The 25758-nt window shown below is 44.9% G+C and overlaps 1 protein-coding gene across 6 annotated transcripts in view; it reads right to left on the reverse strand.

Annotated features, from left to right (window-relative positions):
* st3gal3b (ST3 beta-galactoside alpha-2,3-sialyltransferase 3b) overlaps positions 1-25758 on the reverse strand; it is a 64640-nt gene that overhangs the window by 23547 nt on the left and 15335 nt on the right. For 4 of the 6 annotated variants that reach the window (XM_059343719.1, XM_059343717.1, XM_059343716.1 and 1 more), the window contains exons 3-8: positions 22258-22320; positions 21723-21764; positions 19783-19825; positions 17772-17864; positions 12844-12938; positions 38-101 (exon numbers count right to left, since the gene is read on the reverse strand). In XM_059343719.1, the coding sequence (XP_059199702.1) occupies positions 38-101; positions 12844-12938; positions 17772-17864; positions 19783-19825; positions 21723-21764; positions 22258-22320 (400 nt within the window). The remainder of the gene's footprint in view (positions 1-37; positions 102-12843; positions 12939-17771; positions 17865-19782; positions 19826-21722; positions 21765-22257; positions 22321-25758) is intronic. The other 2 variants (XM_059343720.1, XM_059343721.1) reach the window with 2 other exon arrangements.

Genomic DNA, 25758 nt, shown 5'->3' on the forward strand with positions numbered 1-25758 from the left:
GGTCTTCCTGTTGAAGTGGATGAGTTGCAATAATTACCTGTCCAAATCCTCTCCAAGTCCGTAATTTTTCGTGGCAGTTAAAATGCTGTCTATGATTCTCTCTGCAGAGGAAAAGAAAGAAAGAAAAAACACCATGAGAGGACGATTAAGATTAGTTGTCACCTACAGTGCACTAGTTACATGAGCATACAAAATGTAAATAGTTACATAATTGTTTTGGCCACAGCAGTTTTTGTATAAATGCATTGGTATATTACTGCTTTCATGGAAATAAATGGGAGATTGGATACATAAAAGTAATTTCAGATTCTCTTCTATCTAGTAATTTGACACTCGAAAATAGAATCTGGTCTGGAGCTGTCTTTTCAAAAGTGTAGTACAGAAAATTGTCCATATCAGATGCGTTCTCACTGTTTCACTATGACTTTTGATCCATTTGGTCCGTAAACATCACACAATTAAATACTTTTATCCCCATTCAAGTTATCAGAGGGCTACGTTTCTAACACGCTTGCTGTGTGGGCCCCACAGTGTGGACAATCCAATTCTATACCTAGAAGTTGAGCTTTTTTGGCATCTAGCACCACTGAGCAATATTCATAGGAATGAATGGAGCAACGCCTCCAATGCTGTGTCTCTTTATACATCCATGTTAGAGAGGCAAGAGCCATGAAAGTATGTTTCTTGTTGAATTTGTCTGCCAGCGTGGCCCTCGCCAACCAAGGGTCCTGAATCGCTTTGTCTCTGAAGTTAGACCTTTTTTATTGCCGTTGTAATGGAAAAATAATATCTTCCTCACCCCTTGATTGCTTGTATTCTTCCAGTTCAGCGTCAGTCACATGACACAAACATCCTCAACATACCCCCTTCTCTTGCCCTGAATCCTCCGGTCATTGACCTGCTCAATCACACGTGGGCTCTATCGGACATTACACAGGTTTTGAAAAAGGGAGCTAGCATGGTGAAGTCTGTTTAATGTCCGGTCCAAATGATCTGAACAATTTGGATCTTCACATACAGCCCCTGCGGGTAATGTCTACTTAAGTTGCAGTGTGTATGGGAAAGGGACTTTAGTCACTTTAAGCTCTCATTATGAAGAAGTGCATCACTTCAACGTCAAAAATTAGCTGATGATCTGTCAAAACTCAGGGAATTGCTCCTTTAAATGATTAACAAACTGCCGAGGACTTCTACATACCACTTGAGACTTTGCAATCTAGGTGGTCTTAAGGCAGTTAGAGGAGAGAACACCTCTGTCCGTTTATTCAGGCATAGATAAGGCGAGACCAATCAGTCCTCAGAAATAGTGGTGGTGATGGGATTATGGAGAGAAAAAAGCTGTTGTGTTCTTGAGGAGTGTATCTGGGAGAAACAGACATACAGGGTTCAGGACGGTATGCGTGTGTATGTAGAAACTCTCCCATAAAAGCACTCAGAGAGGAATGCTGTTTTCAAACAAGCACATTCTCCTGGTTAAGTGGGCGATGTTGAGCTCGTCTCACTGCGTGGCCAGCACCTCTCTGATCGCAGGGTGAGAAACAGGGATGTTTAGCCATAGCACGCATTCCTGCCATGTTCTACAGGGCATTCTGCTGGAGTCATGCTTCCTGCTTTGGATACTCCATATATTTATCTCTTCTCCAGACCATTTTTAGCCCTCTCATACTTTTCATTCATAAGCATGACAGGCCAAATGTGCAGATTCCATTACAGCGGTTACTATTTCTGATCCACCTTACATGTAGTAATGTGGAAGCACCACAGAAGGAGTGCATGGATTTATTGATGGCATTTAATCAGCTTTCCTTTATGTGCGGCCCACATGGGGAAAAAACAGTCTCCCTGTGTCGCATTGTTAAAAAATGAGAGGCATTTTCATTGCCCTCACTCCTTCACTTAATACCCTCACCATATAGCTCATAGTCTGCGACGGCCAAGAGAAACAGCAAAAGCGAGAGTAAAGGGAGAGCGAGAACAAGATAGTTTAGACTGGGGCCTCAAAGCAGTTTGTAAGACATATTACAGCCCCATTCACCCTGGCTAACGATCCTAATGATTAACCTGCTGCGGAGAGGCGAGCAGAGCAACAGCCCATTGTTTGGATGTGGTGTCGATGTCTGGCGTCAAGCATCACCCCGAGCAGCATAAACACAAGGCCGAGGACCACACCTGGATCCAAGCGGGTGAAAAGTGAAAAATCACAACGGGCAAGACTCTCTTCCAGAGGACGACATGGAAGCTAATTGTTATAAGTACCCGGGGTAAACATTTCAGCGAAGTATGTCTCGTGGTAGAGCAGAAGACGAATGGCTCTAGGTTCAGACACTGGTCCAATATGGAACTCTTGAAATTACAAAAATCTTTTCTGGTAAGATAGAGGAAGGTCCAAATCATCACGTAACGCATAAACACAGACACATTGTTGGGAGGACTGTAGTCTAAACAACATTTAAAAAATCATGTGATGAAAGAGTGGTCTTTGTCAGGCCTGCACTTTAGTAGGCGTTTGACTCAGCATTAACTTCTATGGTAAAAAGGCAAGAAATTTCAAATTCATTGCAGTATTGTGACTAATTTATCAAAGATATTGACAAGTGAATAATATGGAAATATAGCTGTTGGGACCAAGGTGTTTATCATGCTAATTTCCATGTTGTAGACTGAAAATCTGTGTTCAAATATTAGGCAACAGTTTACAAGCCTTTTGGCTATATTATCTTTCCTCCCAACTGAAGCTGCATTTCCACTGTGTGGTGGGCGTGGCTCTGCTGAACTTGAGTTGCTATATATTGTTTTTCCATTAGCAAAATTTTGCCGTTTTTCTTGATACCATCTCCGTCGAGATTCCCAGCAAGCTGAGGCGAAACTAAAAGGTGAAGTCAAAACACTGCAGTCCACAGTCGGTCTGTAAAAATCATCACTAACACGAAACGAGACATCCTGAACAATCCCCCAAAAAATTTTGCTGTGTCTTGGCAAGGTCTTATGAGACTGTGATGTTATATTTTACCACTGGTTTTAATAAATATACTCATACTTGTGCACCTGCTCTTATCTCATGTTACAAAAAAGATAAAGCAGTAAATTACTTTGTGCGATCATGTGACTGAGGCAGAGCTTGTGCAAACATCATACTCTGGTTATGTTGATGCAATTATATTCATAATTAAAGTAAATAAAACAGTGCGATCTGCACACTAAATTAATGTCAATATCTCTTATCAACAACTGGTAGTAGGAAATGTGAAGTATTAAGTCTTCTTTTTGTTGGCTAAATCCTTTTAGCCAACAATTTTAAAGCACTGTGCAAATCAAACAAAGTCAAAGTGAGTAACTTTTGAAAAATATCTGTGTAACTGTAGGAGCTTCTGGCTGCTGAACAACATCATGCAAACTTTTTCACTTTGGACTGTGTGGAAAATAATATTATATTCTTGATATTTTAAAACATTAAACTTTTATAGCAGATAAATTAAATCCTGTTCTCAGAGATACAAGACCAGACAACTCATCTACAGGGGGTTATAATGTGAATTTGCATGATAGTTTCTGACTGTCTGGCTCTGTTTTCAATCTACTTTCTTTTGCTTCTTTGAAGCTTTTGTCACTGTCCTGCAATATCTGATCCTTGTATGTTCATTACATTAAGTCGCGACTTCACCTGCAACTACCCCTGGCCCTTTGATCATGTGAGACTGATTTTCTGTATAAAAGTCTGACGGTTCTTTTGTCGAGAGTGACTTCTCTCCGTGCTGCACGAAGTAAAGGCTCGTTTCCCCACACCAGCTTTCCGCATTTTTCTTCAGAGACTTAGCAAAGCTCAACTTTTCAGGAAGAAACTGCTATTACAACTGCAGAAAGATATAATTTAGAGAGAATAACATTTTATATACCGTGAGAATATTACCTAACAACTGATGCAAAAATAGCCTTTTACTCAAATTGGCCGTTCAGTGGCTGAAAGGCATCCTGCTGTGCTGACAAGTATGATTTCTCGTCTGAGACCAAATCAACACAGCTTTGCTGTTCTCTCCTGCGGTTGATGTGCGCCAAAGATACCTCTTGGCAGAATAAAAAGTAAAAATAAACCTGCCGCCCACCACCGCCACTCCGTGTTCCCAATTTGGAATCCTTTGTGGCGCTCTATTCAAGATCCACACGTATCATCTCTCCACATGAGTACCAATAAAAGGGAAACCCCACTGCCATCGCAGTCCGTGGAGAAAACAGAAACCAGGTGTAACACTCACACAGGGAGTGCTCCTTTGACGGAGACTGTGTGTGTGTGTGTGTGTGTGAGAGAGAGAGTATGACAGCGGAGAACTTGCCAGAGCACAAAGGTAACATTCACTGTTCCTTCGGCTTCTAAGCATTGGAAAATATGTGACAGAGCATGTCACTGAAGCCAGCTTAATGTTATCTCTTCAGTTCCCATGGCATTGTGTACTGGTTTGATATCTGAAGTGCTGGAGTGTGTTAAGGTCAGGGAACAAGTACAAGCACTGTGTGTGGAAACATTGAAGCTGGAGTGTTGGGAGACAGACGAGTTTCTTGGTCCCAAGATAGAATTCATCTCGCGAACAAATGAACATCACTGATGAGGTCGTTATTTTTGGCAAACGCAGAATCCTGCAGTGTCTAAATAAATAAAATGACAGAAAATATGAACATATTCTGACATATGGGCATAGTACAATAAGGGTATTATGAACTTTAAAAGATGTCTTTCTTCAGCCTGGTCAGAAAGTTATAGCGCTGGCTGAGCCAAAGCTCCAGGCTAAAAACTGGCCATGGGTGAAAATCTATTGGTTTGCCATTAATGTATTTCATGGCATTATTAAGCAATAGCTCACGACAGGCCAAGGTATGTTCGGCTAAGGGGCTTTGTTCGGCTGACGCAAATATGTCCATCACTTATGAAAGTAATGGACGCATTCCAATTTAAAAAGTGTCTATTAACAAAAATCATCCATAAAGCATTGTTCTTACAAAGAAATAGGCCCTCCTGGCCGGCGGTTGCTATGGAACATACTTTCTTGTTGCTGCCCTGTTAGCTTATCCTAACATAGCCTACTGGTTTAGCCTTATCCCCGCAGTCAATCCAACCTCATAACCTGATTAACTGTTATCAATCACAATAAATGTTTCCAACAACAACAAAATGTTTCAACGATAGACTGCTGCAAAAGCTGTTTTGGTTGTTTGGTAACGACAGGAAGTCCCAAGCTCCTTGTATAAAAAGATAAAAGAGGAGTGCTATAGCATTTTGATAAGGGATTAGAGTGGTATACGGGATTTATACCACGGCTTACAACCAATCAGATTGCTTGATTCAAGCCATCCTTTTTATAATGACACAATAACAAACAGTTTCTGAAATTTAACTTTTCTTTGAGCCTTATTTTTCAAAGAACAAATTCTGGATTATTTAAATCTTATTAGGTGTAACATTTGCAAAAAACTAAACTCAAAGATATCTAATCACATTTTGTTGGCTGTGAAACATTTTTGCTTTGGAACCTGAAAATATATGAAACATACATTATCTACTACTGTACTTCCCCTGCTGCTTATTCCAAACAATGAATTAAACACTAAAAATCTGATTCAGAACACTTTAGTTAAATCATATTAAAATGTTGATGTGGTTTCAGATCAATGTTGGAACTGGAAGAGTCTTGAGTGGGCTAGATTGTTTCTTGAGAGAAGAGTCACTGGTCTGTTGGTCATTGTTGAACACACAGTGACACACAGTTCACTTGCATAGAGTGGTGCTACAGTGTGAATTGCCTTTTGACTAAGGCTGGAAACAAACACCAGCTACAGAAAGCACATTAAACAGAGCACAGCCAAAGTGGAAACCCTTACAGAATTATAAAGTTAAATAGTTCAGCTGATCTAATCTGCTGCTGGTGATGTCAATCATTTGAACCAGGGACAGTCAGATAACAAATAAATGTCTGTTTTTTAAATGTCTGTTCTCTTTCATAATATTTCGTTCGATGTCTCACTATGGGATGCACGCCCCCGCTGCAGACCTCAGAAGCATTAATCTCAATACGCCAATCCTGATTGGCTGGTAAACGTGTCCGTCCGTCCGCCCGCGGTAGTCCCACCTCCTATAAGTACCGCCTGCGGACGGGAACACGTCATTCAAACACCTCTTCTCACCCGGAGCATATCTTGCGTCCAAGGCTGGCTAGCTTAACTGTCTGTAGACGGATCTTATTTAGCTTCTGTCGCCGGGCGCTAGCTAGTTTTTTGGACATTTTATTTGCTTCGTCGATCATACCAGATCGATTTCAGTGCTTCCTAGCCCCACCACGGTTTGGTCAGCACTGTCCTCGGCGCCACACCAGGCAGCTCGAGTACCGAGTGTCGGCACACCAGCCGGTCCCTCGGTGCAATTAGCGTTAGCACACCAGCTAACCATCCTCGATTCCCTGCCTGCACACCAGCTCGCACGGAATGGAGGTGAATACCCCTCACACCAGAGGGCACGGAGACTCAGCGGCCCGCTCGTGCCGCTGTGGGAACAAGATTGCGAGCAGGGATCCACACCAGGTCTGCTCGGGCTGCCTAGGGCTGGAACACGCCCGGCTAGCTATCGACGTCCCCGGCTCGTGTCAACACTGCGCGGTGTTCACGGTCAAGAGTCTCCGCCGACGGCTAGCCCGCCAGGCTAGCTTGTCTGGATTCGACCCCTATCTCCCATCCGACGGCGCCGCCGGAGACGGAGAGGAGACGGGGGTCGCTGCGGTGGCGGTACCGGAGGCTTGTGCCAGCTGGGGCTCCCAGGCTGACCTCGCCACGGTCTCCACGCAGGAGGAAGACGTCCTGGAATTGGACTATGGGGACGATGATGACTGCGCCTCTGAACTCCTCATATCAGAGGATGAAGAAGAGGACGACGTCTTCATCACTCCGGCCGGGGCTGCAAAGCCCGCGGTCTCCGTTGCCTTTCGGGATGGAGATGAGAGTAGCTTACCAGCCTCTCCCCTCCCCAGCTCGGACATGCTCGACGTGTGCAAACGCGCTGCTGCCCGGCTGGCCATCCCCTGGCCTGCTGTCGTAGCTGAGACCACCAGGTCCCGCTACGAGGGGAAGAAATTGCCCCTGGCCAGGAGCGCGACAAGGCAACTTCTCCCCGTCTTCCCAGAACTGCTGGATGAGGTGGCGCGCTCGTGGAAAGACCGCCCCTACAGCAGCAGGAGCCCGGTCCCCGGTGCCTCGTCCCTCGACTGTGAAGCGATGGAGAGCCTGGGCCTGCTCCGTATGCCTCCGATGGAGCCACTCGTCGCGGCGCACCTCCACCCGCGGCTGTCAGCGGTGTCCTCCCGGAGCCCCAGCCTGCCGTCTAAGTCGGACCGTTTTCAGTCAGCCCTGACTGAAAAGGCCTACAAGGCAGCTGCGCTTTCGGCCAGAGCGCTCAATGTCCTCTCCCTGCTCACGGCCTACCAGGCTGAGTTGTGTGAGGATTTTGTGCAAACTCAGGACCCGGCTGCGTGGGAGGAGATCCCGGTCATTACCGACCTGTGTCTCCGTGTCCAACGCTGCGCGGTCCAGGCCACGGGGAAAGCGATGGGGACCATGGTCCTGCAGGAACGGGCGCGGTGGCTCAACCTCGCCAACCTGTCGGACAGGGAGAAGGACGACGTCCTGGACATGCCCATTGTCCCGGAGGGGATTTTTGGCTCCGCGTTGGCTTCAATGCAACGGCGGTGTGAAGCCAAAAAGAAGGAGGATGAGGCTCTCCAGCTCTGCCTCCCCCGTAAGCCCCCTGCGCCCTCTCCACCTGCGCAGCGTAAAACCTTCGCACAGGCTGCTTCCCAGGTTTCACGGTTTAAAGTGCCTAAGCAGCCAAGACCCCAGCCTGCGCCGCCTTCCCAGCCAGGTCGGCCCAGCTGGCCCAGAAAACCCTCGGTCCCGGCCGCGGCTCCGCCGGCCCCGCCCGCGCAAGCTACCGGCCAGGCCAGGAAAAAGAAGAGAGCGGCCTGACCGCCCCTCTCTCCACCGGTGATGCAGCTGGACGTTCCCCGTTCTCCAGCCCCACCTGTTCGGCTTTTCAGCGTGTGCCCGGGGGCCCCCCACGCCCCCGCCTCCCAGCCGCCACGGCCTGCGCCAGAGCGAGCCGGGAGAGATGGACGTTTGACGGCGGAGAGTTCAGCGGTTGCCCCTGTCTTACGTCCACAAGCACGCACACACACACACATTTTCTCAAAGAAAATAAAATGTGTCCCGCTGCCGCATCCAGGCCGAGTGCCGAGGGCGCAGCTAATAAAAGCCAAAAGAATCACAATGAGCAGCGCGGTGGCAACGCTCGCTGTTCCCCCTCGGGTAAAAGCCGAGGCGGGGACGGCGGGGCCGCCGCGCTGCCCACCCGGACGGCCGTCCACTGTGCCGTCCGGGTGCCGTGCCACTGTTCCACCACGGGAGGCCGCCACCGCACCGCGGCTGGGGCCTCTCGTGGTGGAGGGGCTGCGGTGCGAGACCACTCTCTCCCTCAGGTGGGAGAGATGGGCCGCACTCGCGGCTCCGCCTTGGGTGTTGAGGACGATTTCGCGGGGTTACAGGCTGCAGTTCGCCGCCGTTCCTCCGCGTTTCGCCGGTATAATACACTCTCAGGCTCGGGGGGAGTCAGCTCGTGTTTTGCAGGAGGAAATCCTCTCGCTGTTAAACAAAAGAGCAATTTGTGTCGTTCCCCCCGCACAGTGTCAGAGCGGTTTTTACTCCAGGTATTTTCTGGTTCCCAAACGGGGGGGGGGACCGGTATTCGCCCTATCCTGGATTTACGTGCTCTGAACAAATTTCTCAGGAAATACAAATTCAGGATGCTTACACACGCATCCCTGTTGCGCCTTGTGCGGCAGAACGATTGGTTCACTTCTGTCGATCTGAAAGACGCGTATTTCCACGTCCCGATCTATCCTCCCCACAGAAAGTATCTGAGGTTCGCTTTCCAGGGGATCTGCTACGAGTATCGCGTACTTCCCTTCGGCCTGTCTTTAAGCCCGAGGGTGTTTGTGCGGTGCACGGAAGCGGCGATAGCCCCGCTGAGACGGCAGGGCATTCGCCTGGCCACATATCTGGACGACTGGCTGCTGCTGGCACAGTCGGAGCAGGAGGCCAGAGCGCACACGCGTATTCTCATGCAACACCTGGTGGATCTGGGTTTCGTGATAAACGCGGAAAAGAGCGTGCTGTCCCCGGCGCAGGAGATAATCTTTCTGGGATTATCCCTGGACTCGGTGTCTTTCACGGCGCGCCTCTCGGCGGAGCGTGTGAGGGTCTTCAGGACATGTCTCGCGCTTTTTCGTCCGAGGAAATCTGTTCGATTCAGGTTGTGTCTTCGGTTACTCGGGTTGATGGCGTCTGCCATTCTCGTAGTCCGTCTCGGTCGCCTCCACATGAGGGAATTCCAGCTGTGGGTGGCCTCATGTGGGCTGGACCCCGTGCGTCATGGCGCACGGATGGTGCCGGTCACGCCGGGGTGCGCCAGGTCGCTGCGCCACTGGCGAGTCCCGTCCTTTCTGACCCGCGGGGTACCCATGGGCTCCGTTCTGTCCAGGAAGGTGGTCACTACGGACGCCAGCCTGACGGGATGGGGCGGGATTCACGAGGGCCGGTCTGTGAGGGGCGTCTGGAGTGTGGGCCTCCAGCGGTCTCACATAAATTTTCTGGAGCTTTCAGCGGTGTTCCTCTCCCTGAAACATTTTCTTCCGTCTCTCATGGGTCATCATGTCCTGGTGAGGACGGACAATACGACGACGGTGGCGTATATCAACCGTCAGGGGGGTTTACGCTCCCGTCAGCTGCACATGTTGGCACGCAGACTGATCCTGTGGAGCTGCGGTCGTCTCCTCTCTCTGAGAGCGACGCATGTTCCGGGAGTCCTGAACACGGGCGCGGACCTGTTGTCCAGGGGCGCGCCAGTGTACGGGGAATGGACTCTGCACCCGGAGGTTGTGGAGCAGTTGTGGTCCCGTTACGGTCGGGCCGCGGTGGATCTGTTCGCGTCGCGAGAGAACGCGCAGTGCGCGCTGTTTTACTCTCTGCGCGGCGTGGATGCTCCCCTCGGCATAGACGCGTTAGCGCACGCCTGGCCGCGCGAGCTTCTTTATGCGTTCCCTCCCCTGGCCTTGATACCCCCCACTCTGTCCAGAGTGAGGGAGCACGGCCACGCGCTGATTCTGGTAGCTCCGCATTGGCCTGCGATGCATTGGCTGGCGGAGATATATCGGTTGCTGTGCACCCAACCCTGGCAGCTCCCGCTGCGCAGGGACCTGCTGTCGCAAGGGGGGGGGATGGTCTTCCATCCGCACCCGGAGCGCCTGGCGCTCTGGGCTTGGCCCCTGAGTGGCTCAATCTGTCAGCTGGGGGTCTCTCACAGCGAGTGATTTCCACTATTCAGAGTGCTCGAGCCGCCTCCACTAGGTCTCTGTATGACTGCAAGTGGAGGGTGTTTGAGGAGTGGTGCCACAGTAACGGCCACGTTCCTCTTCAGTGTCCGGTGGGGGTGATTTTGTCATTCTTGCAGGACCTGATTGACAATCGGAAGGCTTTCTCCACGGTTAAGGTGTACTTGGCGGCTATTGCCGCGTGCCACGTGGGGTTTGGGAAGCTGACGGTGGGCCAGCACCCACTCGTTTGCCGTTTTATGAAGGGGGCGCGCAGGCTTCTCCCCGTGTCCAGGCCGCTGGTGCCGCCTTGGGACCTGGCTGTGGTTTTGGAGGGGCTCAAGGGCCCTCCGTTTGAACCACTGGAGGGGGCCGACTTGAAACACGTGTCTCTCAAGGCGGTGTTGTTACTGGCTCTGGCTTCGGCGAAGCGGGTTAGTGACATTCATGCGCTCTCGGTGCACCCGTCGTGCACTCAGTTCTTCCCGGGGGATGTGAGGATGACCTTGAGGCCCAACCCGGCTTTTGTGCCTAAGGTGGTGGGCTCATGTTCTCCTATTGACCTTGTGGCCTTTGCTGCCTCATCTGGTGAGCAGCGGTCGCATGCGTTATGTCCAGTCCGTGCTGTGCGCACCTATGTGGATAGGACTGGGGGGTTCAGGAGGAGCGATCAGCTGTTCGTCTCCTGGGCTAGTCCTCATAGAGGGAAGCCTATTACGAAGCAGCGCCTGTCCCACTGGGTGGTGGAGGCGATTGCTTTGGCCTATGCGGGTCAGGGTTTGCAGCCACCTGTGGGTCTGCGAGCGCACTCGACTCGGGGCGTGGCTACATCCTGGGCCTTGTTCAGGGGAGTGTCTGTTCAGGACATTTGTGCGGCGGCGAGTTGGTCCTCGCCTCTCACTTTTGTCCGCTTTTATATGCTGGACGTCTCCGCTCCTTGCGTGGCAAGCGCGGTGTTGATGTCCTGATTGGAACAGATTGTTTTCCCTGAGGGTTGGTGGACGCTGGATAAGCTTGTCTGGCAATACGGGAGCAACCATATCCCATAGTGAGACATCGAACGAAATATTATGAAAGAGAACTTTAGGTTATTTACATAACCCCGGTTCTCTGAGTAATATGAGTGAGATGTCTCACCAGACAACCCTTCTTGCTTGGGCGGGTGAGAAGAGGTGCTTATCTTGAATGACGTGTTCCCGTCCGCAGGCGGTACTTATAGGAGGTGGGACTACCGCGGGCGGACGGACGGACACGTTTACCAGCCAATCAGGATTGGCGTATTGAGATTAATGCTTCTGAGGTCTGCAGCGGGGGCGTGCATCCCATAGTGAGACATCTCACTCATATTACTCAGAGAACCGGGGTTATGTAAATAACCTAAAGTTTTTCAAATTCTCTATGCTAATAAAAAAAGAGATTTCTTAGAATTATAACTTAAGGAATCTGTATACTTCTCCAATCAGGAAGCTGATCCCAAATGGAAAAAAGTCAAGTATGGATGATTTGAGAGGAATAAATTGGGTAAATTACTTACATTAAAAAGTCTGCTGAGCAATTGTCCAATTTTGGACAGTCCTTAAATAAACCAATAGTGTTTAAAACAGTCTCTTTCTGCATTAGTATTGAATGACAGCAACACTTTGGCAAAGGATAAAGGTGACTAAATGTCCAACGTGATTTATTACCTATCTCACTTTCTTAACTCAGGGCAAGGCAGAGCAACAAACCTGAGGCAGAGCATATTCTGCCAAAAACACCAACCTTGCAACAATGACAAATTATGAAAATTGCAAAGTGGCAGAACATTGGCAGTCTCCACAGTTGAACCATCAGAGTGGAACTTTGAGGAGAGTTTAAAAAAAGAGCAGGTATCTGGACAAAATAACCAGCTTGGTTTCCTACCTCTGAACGGCTGCCAACATCATTCAGGAATTTAAAACGGAGCAACAAAATCACAATTCTGTCTGGCTACAGAATAACTTGTCTCATAAGAGATGTTGACAGTTTGATGGCGAGTCTCACAAGTTAGATCGACGCCACATGTGAGAAGCAAGTTGATGCATGATGAAGGGAAGAAGGCTGGCATGCTCGTATCTTGCATTTTATCATCTTTGACCCAAGTGTAATGTTGGCAATTTAGAATGAAAGTGTAAATCATCTGGGCAATATCAGAAAACACACAAATCTGAGTTTGGTACCGACTCAGTCAGTTGGTTTGTTACTCTGAGATACCAGGCACTGCAGGCACAAAACACTGCAACATGCAGCCGTCGAGCTCCTAACAGCATCAAAACCTCAGAGCAGCACCAAGAACACACTGTCACACAATGTCTGGACCCTAGATCAGCTTCAAGTTTTTATGGTCACTATCCTTGAACACACTGTTCAAGAAATGTACAGTAGGTGTCACTGGTGGAAGAAAACAGACAGAATGAACTCTTCCTACCTTGCGTTTTGAATCCAAATGGAGGTAAGTAATTGGTGACTTTTGCTAGACGTTTGAAGTTCCGATCAAGAAACATGGGTGCTGGTTTCATGAACCTGGAGAAAGAAAAAAGGCAAATTATTTATTTTGTTCTGCGTTCCCCACATATTTTCTCCTCTCCACTGACTCAATCACTGTGATGTCGCAGTAACAACAATCTACCTCTCCGGTAGAAAACTGCAGGTTGACTTGAACTGAAGAGGTATTTGAAATTGGTTAACTTTCTGTTGTCACTTTCACTGCAACGTTTAAATACATGTAGTCAAACAAGGAGGTCCGACCTTACTGACGTCTTTGCTGTTGTTATTTTTGCAAAATGTTGATCAGTGGTGGAATGTAACCGAGTACATTTTCTCAAGTACTCTACTTAAGTAAAATTTTGAGGTACTTGTACTTTACTTGAGTATTTCTATTTTATGTAATTTTATACTTCTACTCTACCACATTTTTAGGCTGATATGTTACTTTTTACTCCACTACATTTAGCTGACAGCTTTAGTTAATTTCCAGGTCAAGATTTAACATAAAAACACGATGAATCAAAAGTTAAATTAAAGTTAAGTTAATTAAAACTGATAACAGTATATTGAGTAGTTAAAATGAGCTCTGTCTTTACAAAATAAAACGCTCATTTCATGAATGCATCAATACAAATAATCTAATAACTTATTTCGACCAAATAAAAAAAAAAAGTCCAAGTGGGTTAATTCTGCATAACAAGTACTTTTACTTTTGATACTTTAAGCACATTTTGATGTTGATACTTTTGTACCTTTACTTCAGTAAATTTTGAATGCAGGACTTTTACTTGTACTGGAGTCATTCTGCAGTGTAGTACCAGAACTTTTACTTAGGTAAAGGAACTGAATACTTCTTCCACCACTGATGTTGATTGTCCCAATAATGAAAATTCTCCACCATTCAACTTAATGAGTTTTTAAAAACGCAATCCATATATGTCGTCCATTTGGCTTCCCATTATTCCATCTACACCTGGGATAGTAGTGTTAATGACCTGGGCAAAGTTTAAGCCACAAAAGTGATAAACAAAATCACTTGTTCCACTGTCATTAATCTAACAGCAACTCCACTTCCCTTGCTAAAGCCTCCCAAAACAAGCAAAGCCTGCACACACATTAGCAAGGCAGCTAAAAACTAAATGGGTAATAAAAACTGAGAGGCAGGGAGCGACACAGAAGGCGCCTGCAGTGCATAACCCATCAACATAACCTCTCCACCCAGGTCTAAATCACAGCTGACACACAGTTTTGATAAATCTGCTGGGACAATATACTCATGCCTCGAATGATTTGGGGCGAGACCGTTTTTCTACAAACTGAATCAGAGTGTAAAAAGTCGGCTGAGCCCAAGTATTTGAGTTCGCAGATGACAGAGAACAGACGAGTTAAACTGCTCCAATGAGAAGCACGTCATCCTGCCACATTAAAAAACAAGCAGATATTCAAAAACACGTCTGTGACCGGTGTTTTTAATGCCCCATGAACTGCTACTTCCAGCACAGCCTCATCTTTATCCTGCGTGCCTGTATGAGTGTGTGTGTGTGTGTGTGTGTGTGTGTGTGTGTTAGTCCCTCTTTGATTAATTGTAGCTCTAAAATCAAAAGAAGCCATTTCCTCTTAGTCACGCCTGCGACCCGAGTGCTGGGCTACGTGCCACTTCTGCAAGTGTGGCTCCAGGATGAATGTGTGTTTTTATGACCTGCTGTCATAACGGAGGGGCGGGGGGCACGCGAGGAGAGAAACAGCCACTCTCGTTGTGTCTTTTCTGGCGTTAACATGCATGGAGCTCCATGCATTTCCGTGTCAGACCTAAGAAATCAATCAGGACACACACACACACATGCATACACACAGACACGCACGTACAGCAAAGACACTGCTCGGCGCCTTGGAGAGATCTATTGAGGTGATGTGCATTATTTTGTTTATGATAGAAGACAGTTGCAGAGATTAGCGGAAACCAGACCACCAGCGACACAACTATTGCTTCTTGTTGAAGGCTTGAGGTTGGCTGTCACACATACACAGACCCAGTTGTTCTTTGTCACCAATCATAAATTATGGCTCCCACAGCACACAGACTACAGGAACTAGAGAAGGCATTTTAAACTGGAACCAGGAGGACACACATGCACCCATCGCACTCCCTCGTTTCTCAGCAGGAATCTTGGATAGCTGGTTCCCATAACACCACAATGGGTTCACAAGAAATATAGCTCTGAGACTCAATGACCAAACATGGTCGACATTATTGGGAGGTCTTCCGGTTAGCTTAAACCTCTTCCAAGCACCCTAATCGGTCTTTGATACCCTCATTATCCTCCAGGTTTAAAGCATGAACGCAGAAGAAGACCACAGAGGAGAGGCAGTTATGTATGACTCTCTCTACTCCTCACATCACCTGACAGGGGCACACACACTCAGAGACTTCTGTCCTGCCAAAACAAATGGAGATTCATTAAGGCAAAGACTTTTGAGGCCAGAAGGGGCTATAAATATCACAGGACCATTGCAAGTCACTGAGCCCTGACCGACAGTCAGTCACTGACATCCTGACAAAGCAAAGAGACAGGGGGCTGCTTGTTGTTAAATAAAAAGTGAGGGCTCCCAAAACAGCCAACAGGCACGGACGCATTGTGCTCATTTCCTTTGCTAGGTCCATCTCTCACGGGCAATATTTTCATAACCGTGCTGCTTCAAGTTCACTGCCAACACTTGATTTAGGGCTCCAATACAAACAGTTTTGGGTAAAGTGGAGGGGAGGTGTGGAAAATAAATTGGATTCTGCAGGGCAGGGGGCTTCAGAGAAGACAAACATGGAGGAAGCAGGAGATGATTAGAGGGAGAGCCACAAGAGGACCTCACTGCTAGAGGTTAAGTAGGTTTTCTCTCACAGCTGAACTGTAGGCCACTCCTATTTAAACAAAATGCTAACAAGAACGTTTAAATTGGTTTGTTTTTGCCTGGAAAACATACAACGCAGACTGATTTAACAAATGAGATGTTAATTGGTTGACTCCTTTTCACACAGGACGTGATAAATCACTAACAATTGTGTATGTTCGACTGTACACTTACACTCGTGCATACAAACGCATAGAAAAAGGTAAACAAAGTGTGGCATTAATTGTGCTTTTTGACCTGCGTGGCTGGGCTGAAGGTGGTAGTAATCAGTGGGCTCCCGGTGGAAGTTCTGTGTTGTGCAGAACTTTGATCCGACACGTGCGGCTAATTAGAGGAAGTCATTAACAGGGAGGACATTGTTAACATGTAGCCTCTCAGATAGGTGGAGGGCAGCTCCGCAAAACTGCTTCGTCCATCTGGAGAAGCAGCGTTACATTTCACAGCTGATTGTGTTCTTTAGTGTTGGTTTGTCAATTAATTCAGTAATAGCCATTTTGTTTTGATTAATTGTTTGTTTGTACCTCCCACCACCGGGTGGAGAAGGGCGCTCATTATGGGTTCTGATGTGATGAGTTAATAATCACTGGTGTATGGCTGATTGTTGTGAGATTCCCAGGAGAGGCACACAGCTATTTGATCGCAGATATGTGATGTATAAGTTGGAAGATATAACTTTACTTTGTTTAAGAATTAAGTATATGTTTGTTTGGAGAAGCTATAACAAACTGAATTAATTGATATACGTAAACTCCTGATTTCATTTGTGCGTAAATCACTTTAAACAGAATCTCATCATATTAGTGGTATCTTTTTTGAGTAGCATTAAAGGGTCACTACATTCTCTGTGACGTATTTCCCAGTGAAACAGAATATTTGAGTGGTGCAGTTAGAAGAGGGATTTAAATTAAATCCTTCGCAATTCTTGAACAGCTAGAAAGGGGGGCGGGCTTAGAGTTTAGAACAATAAGGAGCTACTTTGCCGACTTTTGATTGGTTCTACGTCATCACACGTCAACACATGTAGATGAGTGGCGTCCAACCTTAGTCGCTCCCCGCTCATCTAACGACCACAGTCTGCATGGTGCAGCAACACAGCAACAACAAATATATTCAGTTTTACTTTAATTTACAGGAAAATACAAGAATTGAATAATTATATTTTTACATATATTTTGCACACATCAACATAAATGAACCCAGAGCAACAGAATTAAAAAATATAATAGTGCATCCTCAGGCAATAGATAAATAGAGCTCAACACTTCCAATTCTCGGAAATGGGTTGGCGAATATGCCCCATAACTAGCTCAAGTACTGCACTGAAGTGCCACTGGCTATTGTTCAGCAATGTGGTAAATTGCTCCTCTATTAGCTTAGCTCTGAGAATGCTGCTGGGACAATGGCCTATAGATTGAACTGAGATAGGCGGTAAATAGAGGCAAATAGAAAAAGCAAAAGAGCCAATGACATCAGAGAGGGCCATGGAGGATTGTGTGGACTGTGTGGGCTGGGTACCAAGAAGCTTGTGATGAGTCAGGACAGGAAGTTGTTCACAGAGAAAGCCTCGAAGGCTCTAGGATGTGATAGGAGAAAGATGGAAGACCTTGTAGTCGGGTGACAAAGGTTCTTTTGTGTATCGAAGGGATCACAAGGACACAGTCGGGGTTTTGTAGTGGGGGAGAAGATGATAGAAACATGATTGAAACTGGGGAAGATTGGAGAGGAATGTGGAGGCTTCTCTGTTTCTGACTCAAAACCCTTAAGGCCAAGTTGGCTTGAGCAATGACATCATGCGTCTTGGTATGCTCGACTGACAGTTTTAGCTTTTTTCTCCCGCTGACATCCAATTAAAATGATTTGTTTGGGAAGCTTGCGACTGTCTATGTGATGTTCTTAAAGCAAGTCTGGCTGCACCCAATGCATCTCCACACTGTTGTGTAAAATTAGAAAAGCAATCCTTCTCACTTTGGATAGATGGCGGTCATCTTGGCTGCTGCATATCCTTGCTTGCATACTCCTTCGCTGAGGTTGCCATACTTGTATGCCAACTCTGGTGGCCTGTACATTAAAAGAAAAAAAGAGTGATTGATTAATCAGACACATCGCTATAGCTGGTTATCAGTTACACTGACACATTTCTAAGCCTCAAAAACTGAGCTTGTCAAACACTCTGCTCAGGAGATAGAGGGAAAACGGGTGTCTTAGGAAGTTAGAGAGCTCAGCACATCACCTGCGTGTGGCGAGACAAAGCAGAGAGGCCTTGTTCAAATAATCACACTGGCAATGCTAAAACTAGAACCTCCCGATTACTAGCGTGATCATTAATAACCTGATGTATGCCATGAATCTAGTTCAAATAAACAGGGAGAAGGGAGGGAGGCCCAAGTCTTAGCACTGTGTGAGGCCCAAAATCAGACAGAAGGGGCTTGACTGGGGTCTGCTTGAGCACAATTTGAGGCTTCTCTAGGGTTGCAACGGGGCAGAAAATCATGAAAAATTTCTGGAATTCCATTTCCAAAGGTCTGCAATTGGGGGAGTTTTTGCACAATTTTATTGTAAAATCTTACCTTTAAGAAGGGAACTTATTGAAGGGGGGGATAAAAAGCAATACTAGGTTATATGGCATGTTTTCGATAAAAGTAAGTAATCACTGACTGTATTCAACCCTCTGTATGCACAGTGCATTTTCCCATCCTTCCATCACATGTGCAGCACTCATTTGCCAAAACTATCACACTCTCTGGATACAGACTACATGCTTTCATGTAACTTTTGAGTGACTATAATCTAGATATTTTATATTTCAGTGAACCAAATGACAAATGAATGTATTTGGCTGACAAATAAATGTGTTGTGTCTGCTTATGATATGGCAAGGGGTCTGTTTCTATCTGCATATTACATGGTAAATACAGATAGAACAACTAACCCCTATATTTCCATTTTATTCCCATTTTTACCCATTCATTTCCATTAAAAGACTCCTGCTTGAATATTCCTGGAATTATGTAACACTCTGGTAAATCATCTGGGCAATATTCTATGCTGATGTATTATGTTTCATTAAACTGAAATGCTTTTACAAGCTTCACTTTAATTGTCTTCAAGCTGGTAAGCGAAATTGGCGGGAATAAAGTCTAAGGGGCACTTTTCCATCAGACTGCCAGCAGGAATAAATTACAAGTTGGGAAACTAATTGCTAGCTTTTAAGATGAATTGCACTATTGTACGCATGTGCTCTAATGGAGTGATTAACGACACTGTAGATATAATGTAAGGAGCTGTATTAGATAAACTGAACCCATGTGAAAACCACCTTAAAGTGTGTGCTGACACAGTGCTTACAGTGTGTGTGCAGAGTGAGGACAGACGTGCCCTGTGAGAGCCGGGGTGGTGATGGGAGCATCTGATTATTGCCGGCGCGGTAATGGGAGGGCCGGAGAAAAGGGCCTTATCGTGGCAGTTTAGAGCAAGAGTGTCAAACCAATTCAGGGAATCATACACATATCAACAGACACGCTGACACAATGACAGCTGCGTAATGACTCAACGTAGCATGTTCTCACCCTGACGAAGCACAGCCGCTCCAGAATAAAGGGGAAAACACAGACTACGCCACAATTCCCACAAATCTCTTAATGTATTACTCAGACCGCCAATTAAATCCGTGCATTTGTCACCACAGTTTGGTTAGGACTCCAGTGAGATGACACGTGTTTATTTATTTTTTTTAAAGCAAGTGAAATAAATTGGTCGGAGGTTTATGTTTTCATGTTTCACCATTGATCAAGCAGAACCTGTATGAATAAATATACAGTGGAACAAGCTGTAAAACATAATTTAACTGATGGAGCCAAAGTGTAACTGGGAATTCAGCTGCTCTAAATACAACAACTTAGAAATATCCCACCCAGTGCAAGAATGAGAATTGCTAAAAGAGCGATATTAAATGTTTACTAGAGAGAGATGTACTCACAGTTTTGTGTCCAGCTGCAGCAGAAAGCCCTGCTTATCATACACTGGAAAAGAAAGACAAGAACAGGGATGGAAATTACAACACAGACCTACTTTGCATGTATTTAAAGAAAAAAAAAAAGTCACATCATCTGGAAACTTTGTATAGCTGGATCATTAGTACTTTTCATCCAATGTACATAATTTCAACTATCAGCTCATTGGCTGTAGTTGTAAACAACCTGTGCATCGTTCACAGGGAAAACAAAATGGCGAATGTAAAAGAAAAATAAAGCATTAGAATTTAGGATTTGTGACAAAGAAGCAAGGTTAGGGAGAAGCCAGCCAAAACAATCTGTTGAATTTAAAATAAAGTTAGAAAAGAAGTTAGAGATCACCTATGGACAGCCAATAGGTGCCTGGTGAAGCGTTGAGGTAGAAGACAGAGAAGCACAGAGGTAAATATTTATGGAGAAATGAGAACTTTATTCTCAATGATTTCATTTGATCATCTAGGTCTGATATTCTTTAATGAGCAGGGATGCACGATATGGATTTTTTTTGCCACTAATAACCTTTTAATTCTGGCTGAAATGTTTGTATTTTAAAATTAAGTTCAGAACCTGTGATTCATGCACACAGGAGAATAAAAAGGGCTTTGATGCATTGAACAAAGATGGACTGACATCACTATTGTTAACATAACAAAAACAGCTGACTCTTCAAACACTTATTTTTTTCTGTCAAAATACATCAGAAAACCCTTTTATAGAGCATTTTACTTAAGAATTTAGATTAAATACTTTTGACATTAACTGGAAAATCACACGTCAATCTCAATACAAAAATAAAGGCGTCTTAGAACCAATGACTGCTTAGTCTGCAGACAAAGGCATACAGTACAACCACCATTCCAAAAAGGTTGGGATAAATGACAAACAGAATGCATCACATTCAGAATATATTTGAACAAAACAAAATGTTCCCAGTGCAATATCCAATTGTGGACTGCATTCAAGTACATGCATTCTATTTTTTTTTACATTTGTTACAGCATCCCAACTTTTTGTAATCGTGGCTGTAACCTGTTATGCTTAATAAATAAATAATGGAAATGGGTTGGCAGACATTCATGCTGTATCAGCTGATAATTCATCGGCTATGATTTAATTATCAGAATGATACACAACAATACAAACTTCCCATTATCTGCCTGATACAAATCGTGCATCCCTAATTATGAGTTTATAAAACAGTTAAGATATTATATAAATTTTCTTTCAGAGGACTACGTTTAAGATGTGCATTAGTTGAAAGTAGGAAGAGCGTGGTATTACTCCTGTGGTTGCGGATCTTGTCTTCACAGAGAAGCTGGAGGAAAAAGATAAAGAAAAGGACAATGGGAATGCGTGACAGCTGATTAGGTAAGGATCCAAGCACTGCCCTGGAAGATGGGGATTTTGCCGTGGCAGCCAAGATGAGCGAGTGAGTGAGTGTGTGTGCATTATGTTTCTGTAGAGAAGCATAAAGCAGCCAGAGGGCCAAGTCGGGGCAACAGCTTGGGAGAAATTAAAGCAGTAGGGTCCAACCAGTAAGACAAATGTTGGTCAGTGGAACTGCACAGTATAATGAACCCAAAAACTCCTGCAGACTCCTTCACTTGCCAACCATTTGTTACTGAGCCAAGACAACAGAGGGCAGTGTTGCATCACTGCAGCTTCATGTCAGAGACGATGACTGAGCAGATGTTTCATTCCCCACTAGTTGTCATTGGTACCAAATTCAGTATCAATTAAATTTACTTTCCCCTGTTACACATCAGGTGACAAATATAAATTGCAAGCTTCTCAACCCAAATGTGGCTGCTGAAGTATCGCAGGGTTTTAAAAAAGGTTTTCTTTTAAATGGTGGAGGGACAACAAGGATGGGAAGGAGGTTCAATTAGTCGGGCTGCAGCTGTACCTGAGCCTACTATTCGTCCCACGGTGATGTCCGTTTCCAGCTCTGAAACACAAAATGCTCAGTTAGCACCTTTTGAGGTCACTCTGTTATGGCAGCATTGGACTTGGAAAATAAAGCCAACTGCAAATGCCAGATATTACAGAGGAAGAAGAGGAGAAGGAGGAGGAGGAGGAGGAATTAGAATTATAATTCAGCCTACTGAAATTAAAGCTACTAAAGCTACTTTATTCAAAGCGGAAAACCCAATGAGGTGGAAAATTAACTGCAGAAAGCCCCTATTGTTCTTTTGAGATTATCATGGCAGTGGTATATTGAAAGTTGCCCGTACGAATTGAATGAATGAATGAGCACAAACACTTTTGGTAAGAAATCAAAAAACAATGATGATCAGTAGATGAAAGTGGTAAAATTGGAAAGCTTACATTGTTGAGTTAGCAGAGTTATATATTTCATTAAAAAAACCTCAACAGCCAAGTGCAAAATCACCCGCTTGACAGTCACCCAGCATAAATGGGCAGAGTCTCAGTGCCTCTACCTGTAATTCTTTTCACTTCAGCCACCTTAGTCAGGACTACAGTTGGCTCTTCAGCATCATTGTCTGTAAACAAAAGGGGTTAAGATACTGAAAAATGATCACTGTAGAGCTGTGGAAGCAACTATTAACCAAGACCAAAGGACTTTTATTAAAAAAAGTATATCATCATCAGCGTCAGCAAAACATAGACCGAGGCTACGCACAAAAACAGATGCACACAAAAGGCACACAGAGACAAAGGAACAAAACATAAAAGGTTTAATGCCAATCCTCAGATCCTCAGGAGTGCCTTTCAGAGAGCACACTTACGATACAGTAGACACATTTATGAATGTTGTATTACAGATTCAAAGAATATAAAGATTCTCCATTTCTGTGACAGAACCACAATGAATGACTGTGACTTACTCTGAACTTGCTTAAAGCTTGATTAAGATTTTAGAAAATGCTGCAAATTTCTATTTTAATACCCTGTTCATGCACAATTCAATGTATATAACCAAGTAGATAAAAACAGAGGACCTTTAAATTGAGAAGAGTATCAAACAAAAGCCCAGAAATGTTTTTGGAAGGAATAAAAAACGAGTCTCACTAGTCTCAATCAAAATAATCAGAGGACAGCTGCCATGTTGTTTTTACCCAAACGCCGATTATTAAAAACAACAAAACTACAAGGCTTTCTCCAAAACAGAGCGAGTACAAAAAGTTCTCCTTTCGATAAAAAAGCCAGAATTAAATTCTGCAAATGTAAATCGCTGTACAGAACTGTGGTCTTTGGCTGCAAAAACCACACACCCTCTCCATGTGAGGGCTTCTGGCAGATCAAATTCCCCCAATTAGTAAGTGTCAAACTCTGTTCCAGTTGAAACTGTATAGGCGTATCACTTGATGACCACAAGAGAAGGCAATCCCTGATGTTGAAAACCAAGCCAGGGTCAGGAATATTTAGAGCACGCTCCTTGGTAACGGCTGATCTTATTGCTAATCAAGCATTGACAATGACAGAGAGTGCAAAAACATCCTTGAACGTGTTTTTTAATACATAAACAGAGAATTGCTATTAGCAAACAAGATTCATGTCATAACAACAACATTTAATGATCCATTTCTGCTTTATTTCAGAAAAGTGGGTTGGGGTGAACTCAACAGGGTTGAAAGCTGTGTCTTGCTGGCACAAATGTGGCAGCTTGGCTGGTGGAACACAATTATTTCTCACCCTGCAGGTGTTAATTTCAAGTGGGATTTAACACCCTGCTGGGGTGGTGTTCCTGTTACTAGCAACAAAGCAAGCTATTATAAGCAACTAGGAAGCTCTGAATTAAAAACGAAGTGTGCTGCTGCAACTGCACTGTACAGCACAACTGCTGACAGAAAACTCTCACACAAGTGTAGGTCAATCCATTTGAAACTGCAGTGTAACCTCAGGGAACAGATTCAAAACACTGCTGCAAAAGTAATGTTGTGGATCTGTGTGTGAAAGGGGTTTGACACAGACCATGTCGTCATTATGCGAGAAAATAGCTGAAAACACCATTTACATGTGAAAATGTTTTCTTTTAAACTGCTCTGCACTTTATTCAAAGGGTTAATATTGACCTTGAAGACACAAACACATTAGTACATGGTCCATACACCACAGTAGGTTGTCTTCATACCACCAAAATATTCCCCAAATACAAAGTTCTGCTATGAAGTAGTATTGTGGGATTGTAAGAATACATTAATGATTTTTTTTTACCATTATATTTTTGAATATGTAATGTGTGCCTACGGAGAACAAGTGACAGCTGCTGCTTAGCATGCAGAATAATTGAGCATATTTTCATACCTGATTATATGAAATTAAGAGTTTATTTCGACCAAACGAGTTTGAGTGGAAAGACTAACCAAGATCAAGTTTGGCTGAAGTGCTTTTTAAGACGAGTTATAAACACAATAGGTGTAGCAATATTCCCCTTCTTGACATTTATTTAATAGACTGAAAAAGCTCAGACAGCTGAACATGTCGGCCATCCATATTATAAAGCGATCAAAATGAGATGTGGATGAAATTAAATGGACCTTAGGCGAAGAGCTGGCACAGATCTTTCCAGCAATACAGCGGGGATTTGCGGGACCACACTATGAAAGGGGCTCATGTTTATTGTCGCTTGTGACTACTCGCTACTTCGCCGGCTTTTACAAATGGCGTGTGTTGTTGTGCCGTTGAGTACTATGTCACATCCTGCTAAGCGTTCTATCCAATCAGCAACCAGGCTTTTTTCAGGGGAGAAAAACGTCCCCGCTCTTCGACGGGGCCAAAAAAAGTCCCGTCAAAAGACCGCTCAGGACGGCTCATTTTCCAATTAGGGGCGTTTCGGCGAGTGAGACCCGCCTTATTCCGGGTATTGGACTGTAATGGAAACACCCCTAAAAAGCCAAACACACAATTGAGTTGTTCCCATGAGCATATCTTTCAGTTTCTTTTTGTAACTACATTGAACGCTAATAAAAATAGTAATTTGATTGCAATGTGTGCTACTTGTTAAACAAGGTCAACAACCATATCTCCCCTGCTGCACGGGGAAAGTCAATCAAATCACTGTTTAATAATCGCAAAGTTGTCTCACAACATGAATACAGATCATTCACAACAGTTGTATTCTAATTGCCCGTATTGACACTCAAACAAGCCGAAGGCAATTGAGAGTTGGCTTCATTAACAACATAAGCACTCAATCATGTCCATGTAGGCTCACAACACTGCATAGTGTGTACAGTTGCATAGTAAATGCACACATAACACCCTATTTTTTTGTTTTTTTACACAACAGCTCCGCTGGCTGTGTGACTTTATGTCATTGTAGCTGCACAGGCTTTAGTAGTGGTTTGAGTTCAATGAGACAGAAAAAAGCCAGAGATACAAGTGGCTACTAACAGGCCCTTGTGTGTCAGCCACAGCAATTCTCTACCATGTTAAGCGAGAGCACTCCTGGAGCAGCTACAAGTGCGTACAACAACAAGCTAACTACATTCTGTGGGGGGAAAAAAAGACTTTATTGTTGGAAGAACACAGGTAAAGTGGACAGGGTCTGCACATCTCTCCAGCCTTACAAGAGTTAAACATCCCCTCCAGCTGACAGAGGAATGACAATGGTTACATGAACCTGCTCTGAAATTGACACTTCAAGGCAGCTGGCAAGGCTGAATCAAAAGACACGGTGGAACAAACGGACACATGCTGCGTCTGGTCGTTGATTGAAAAACAGATAAAAATCCAGGAAACAGGAACAGAATTCAACACTGATCTGATCAATGGAAACAGGCATTAAATAAGTCTAGATAAAATCATAGTACAACGGACAAAAGACAAAGAACAGGGCAGAGCACAATCAGGTGGTTTTGCATTCAGCAGCTGGTTAAACCTCATTCCTGTGTCAGCTCACTGTGGCAAGCAACATACACACACTTTCTACAGTATGCCAGCTTACCATGGACAAATAATCAGTTGATTATTTTCTC

This window comes from Centropristis striata, chromosome 11 (assembly GCF_030273125.1).
Source record: "Centropristis striata isolate RG_2023a ecotype Rhode Island chromosome 11, C.striata_1.0, whole genome shotgun sequence".
Lineage (NCBI taxonomy): Eukaryota > Metazoa > Chordata > Actinopteri > Perciformes > Serranidae > Centropristis > Centropristis striata.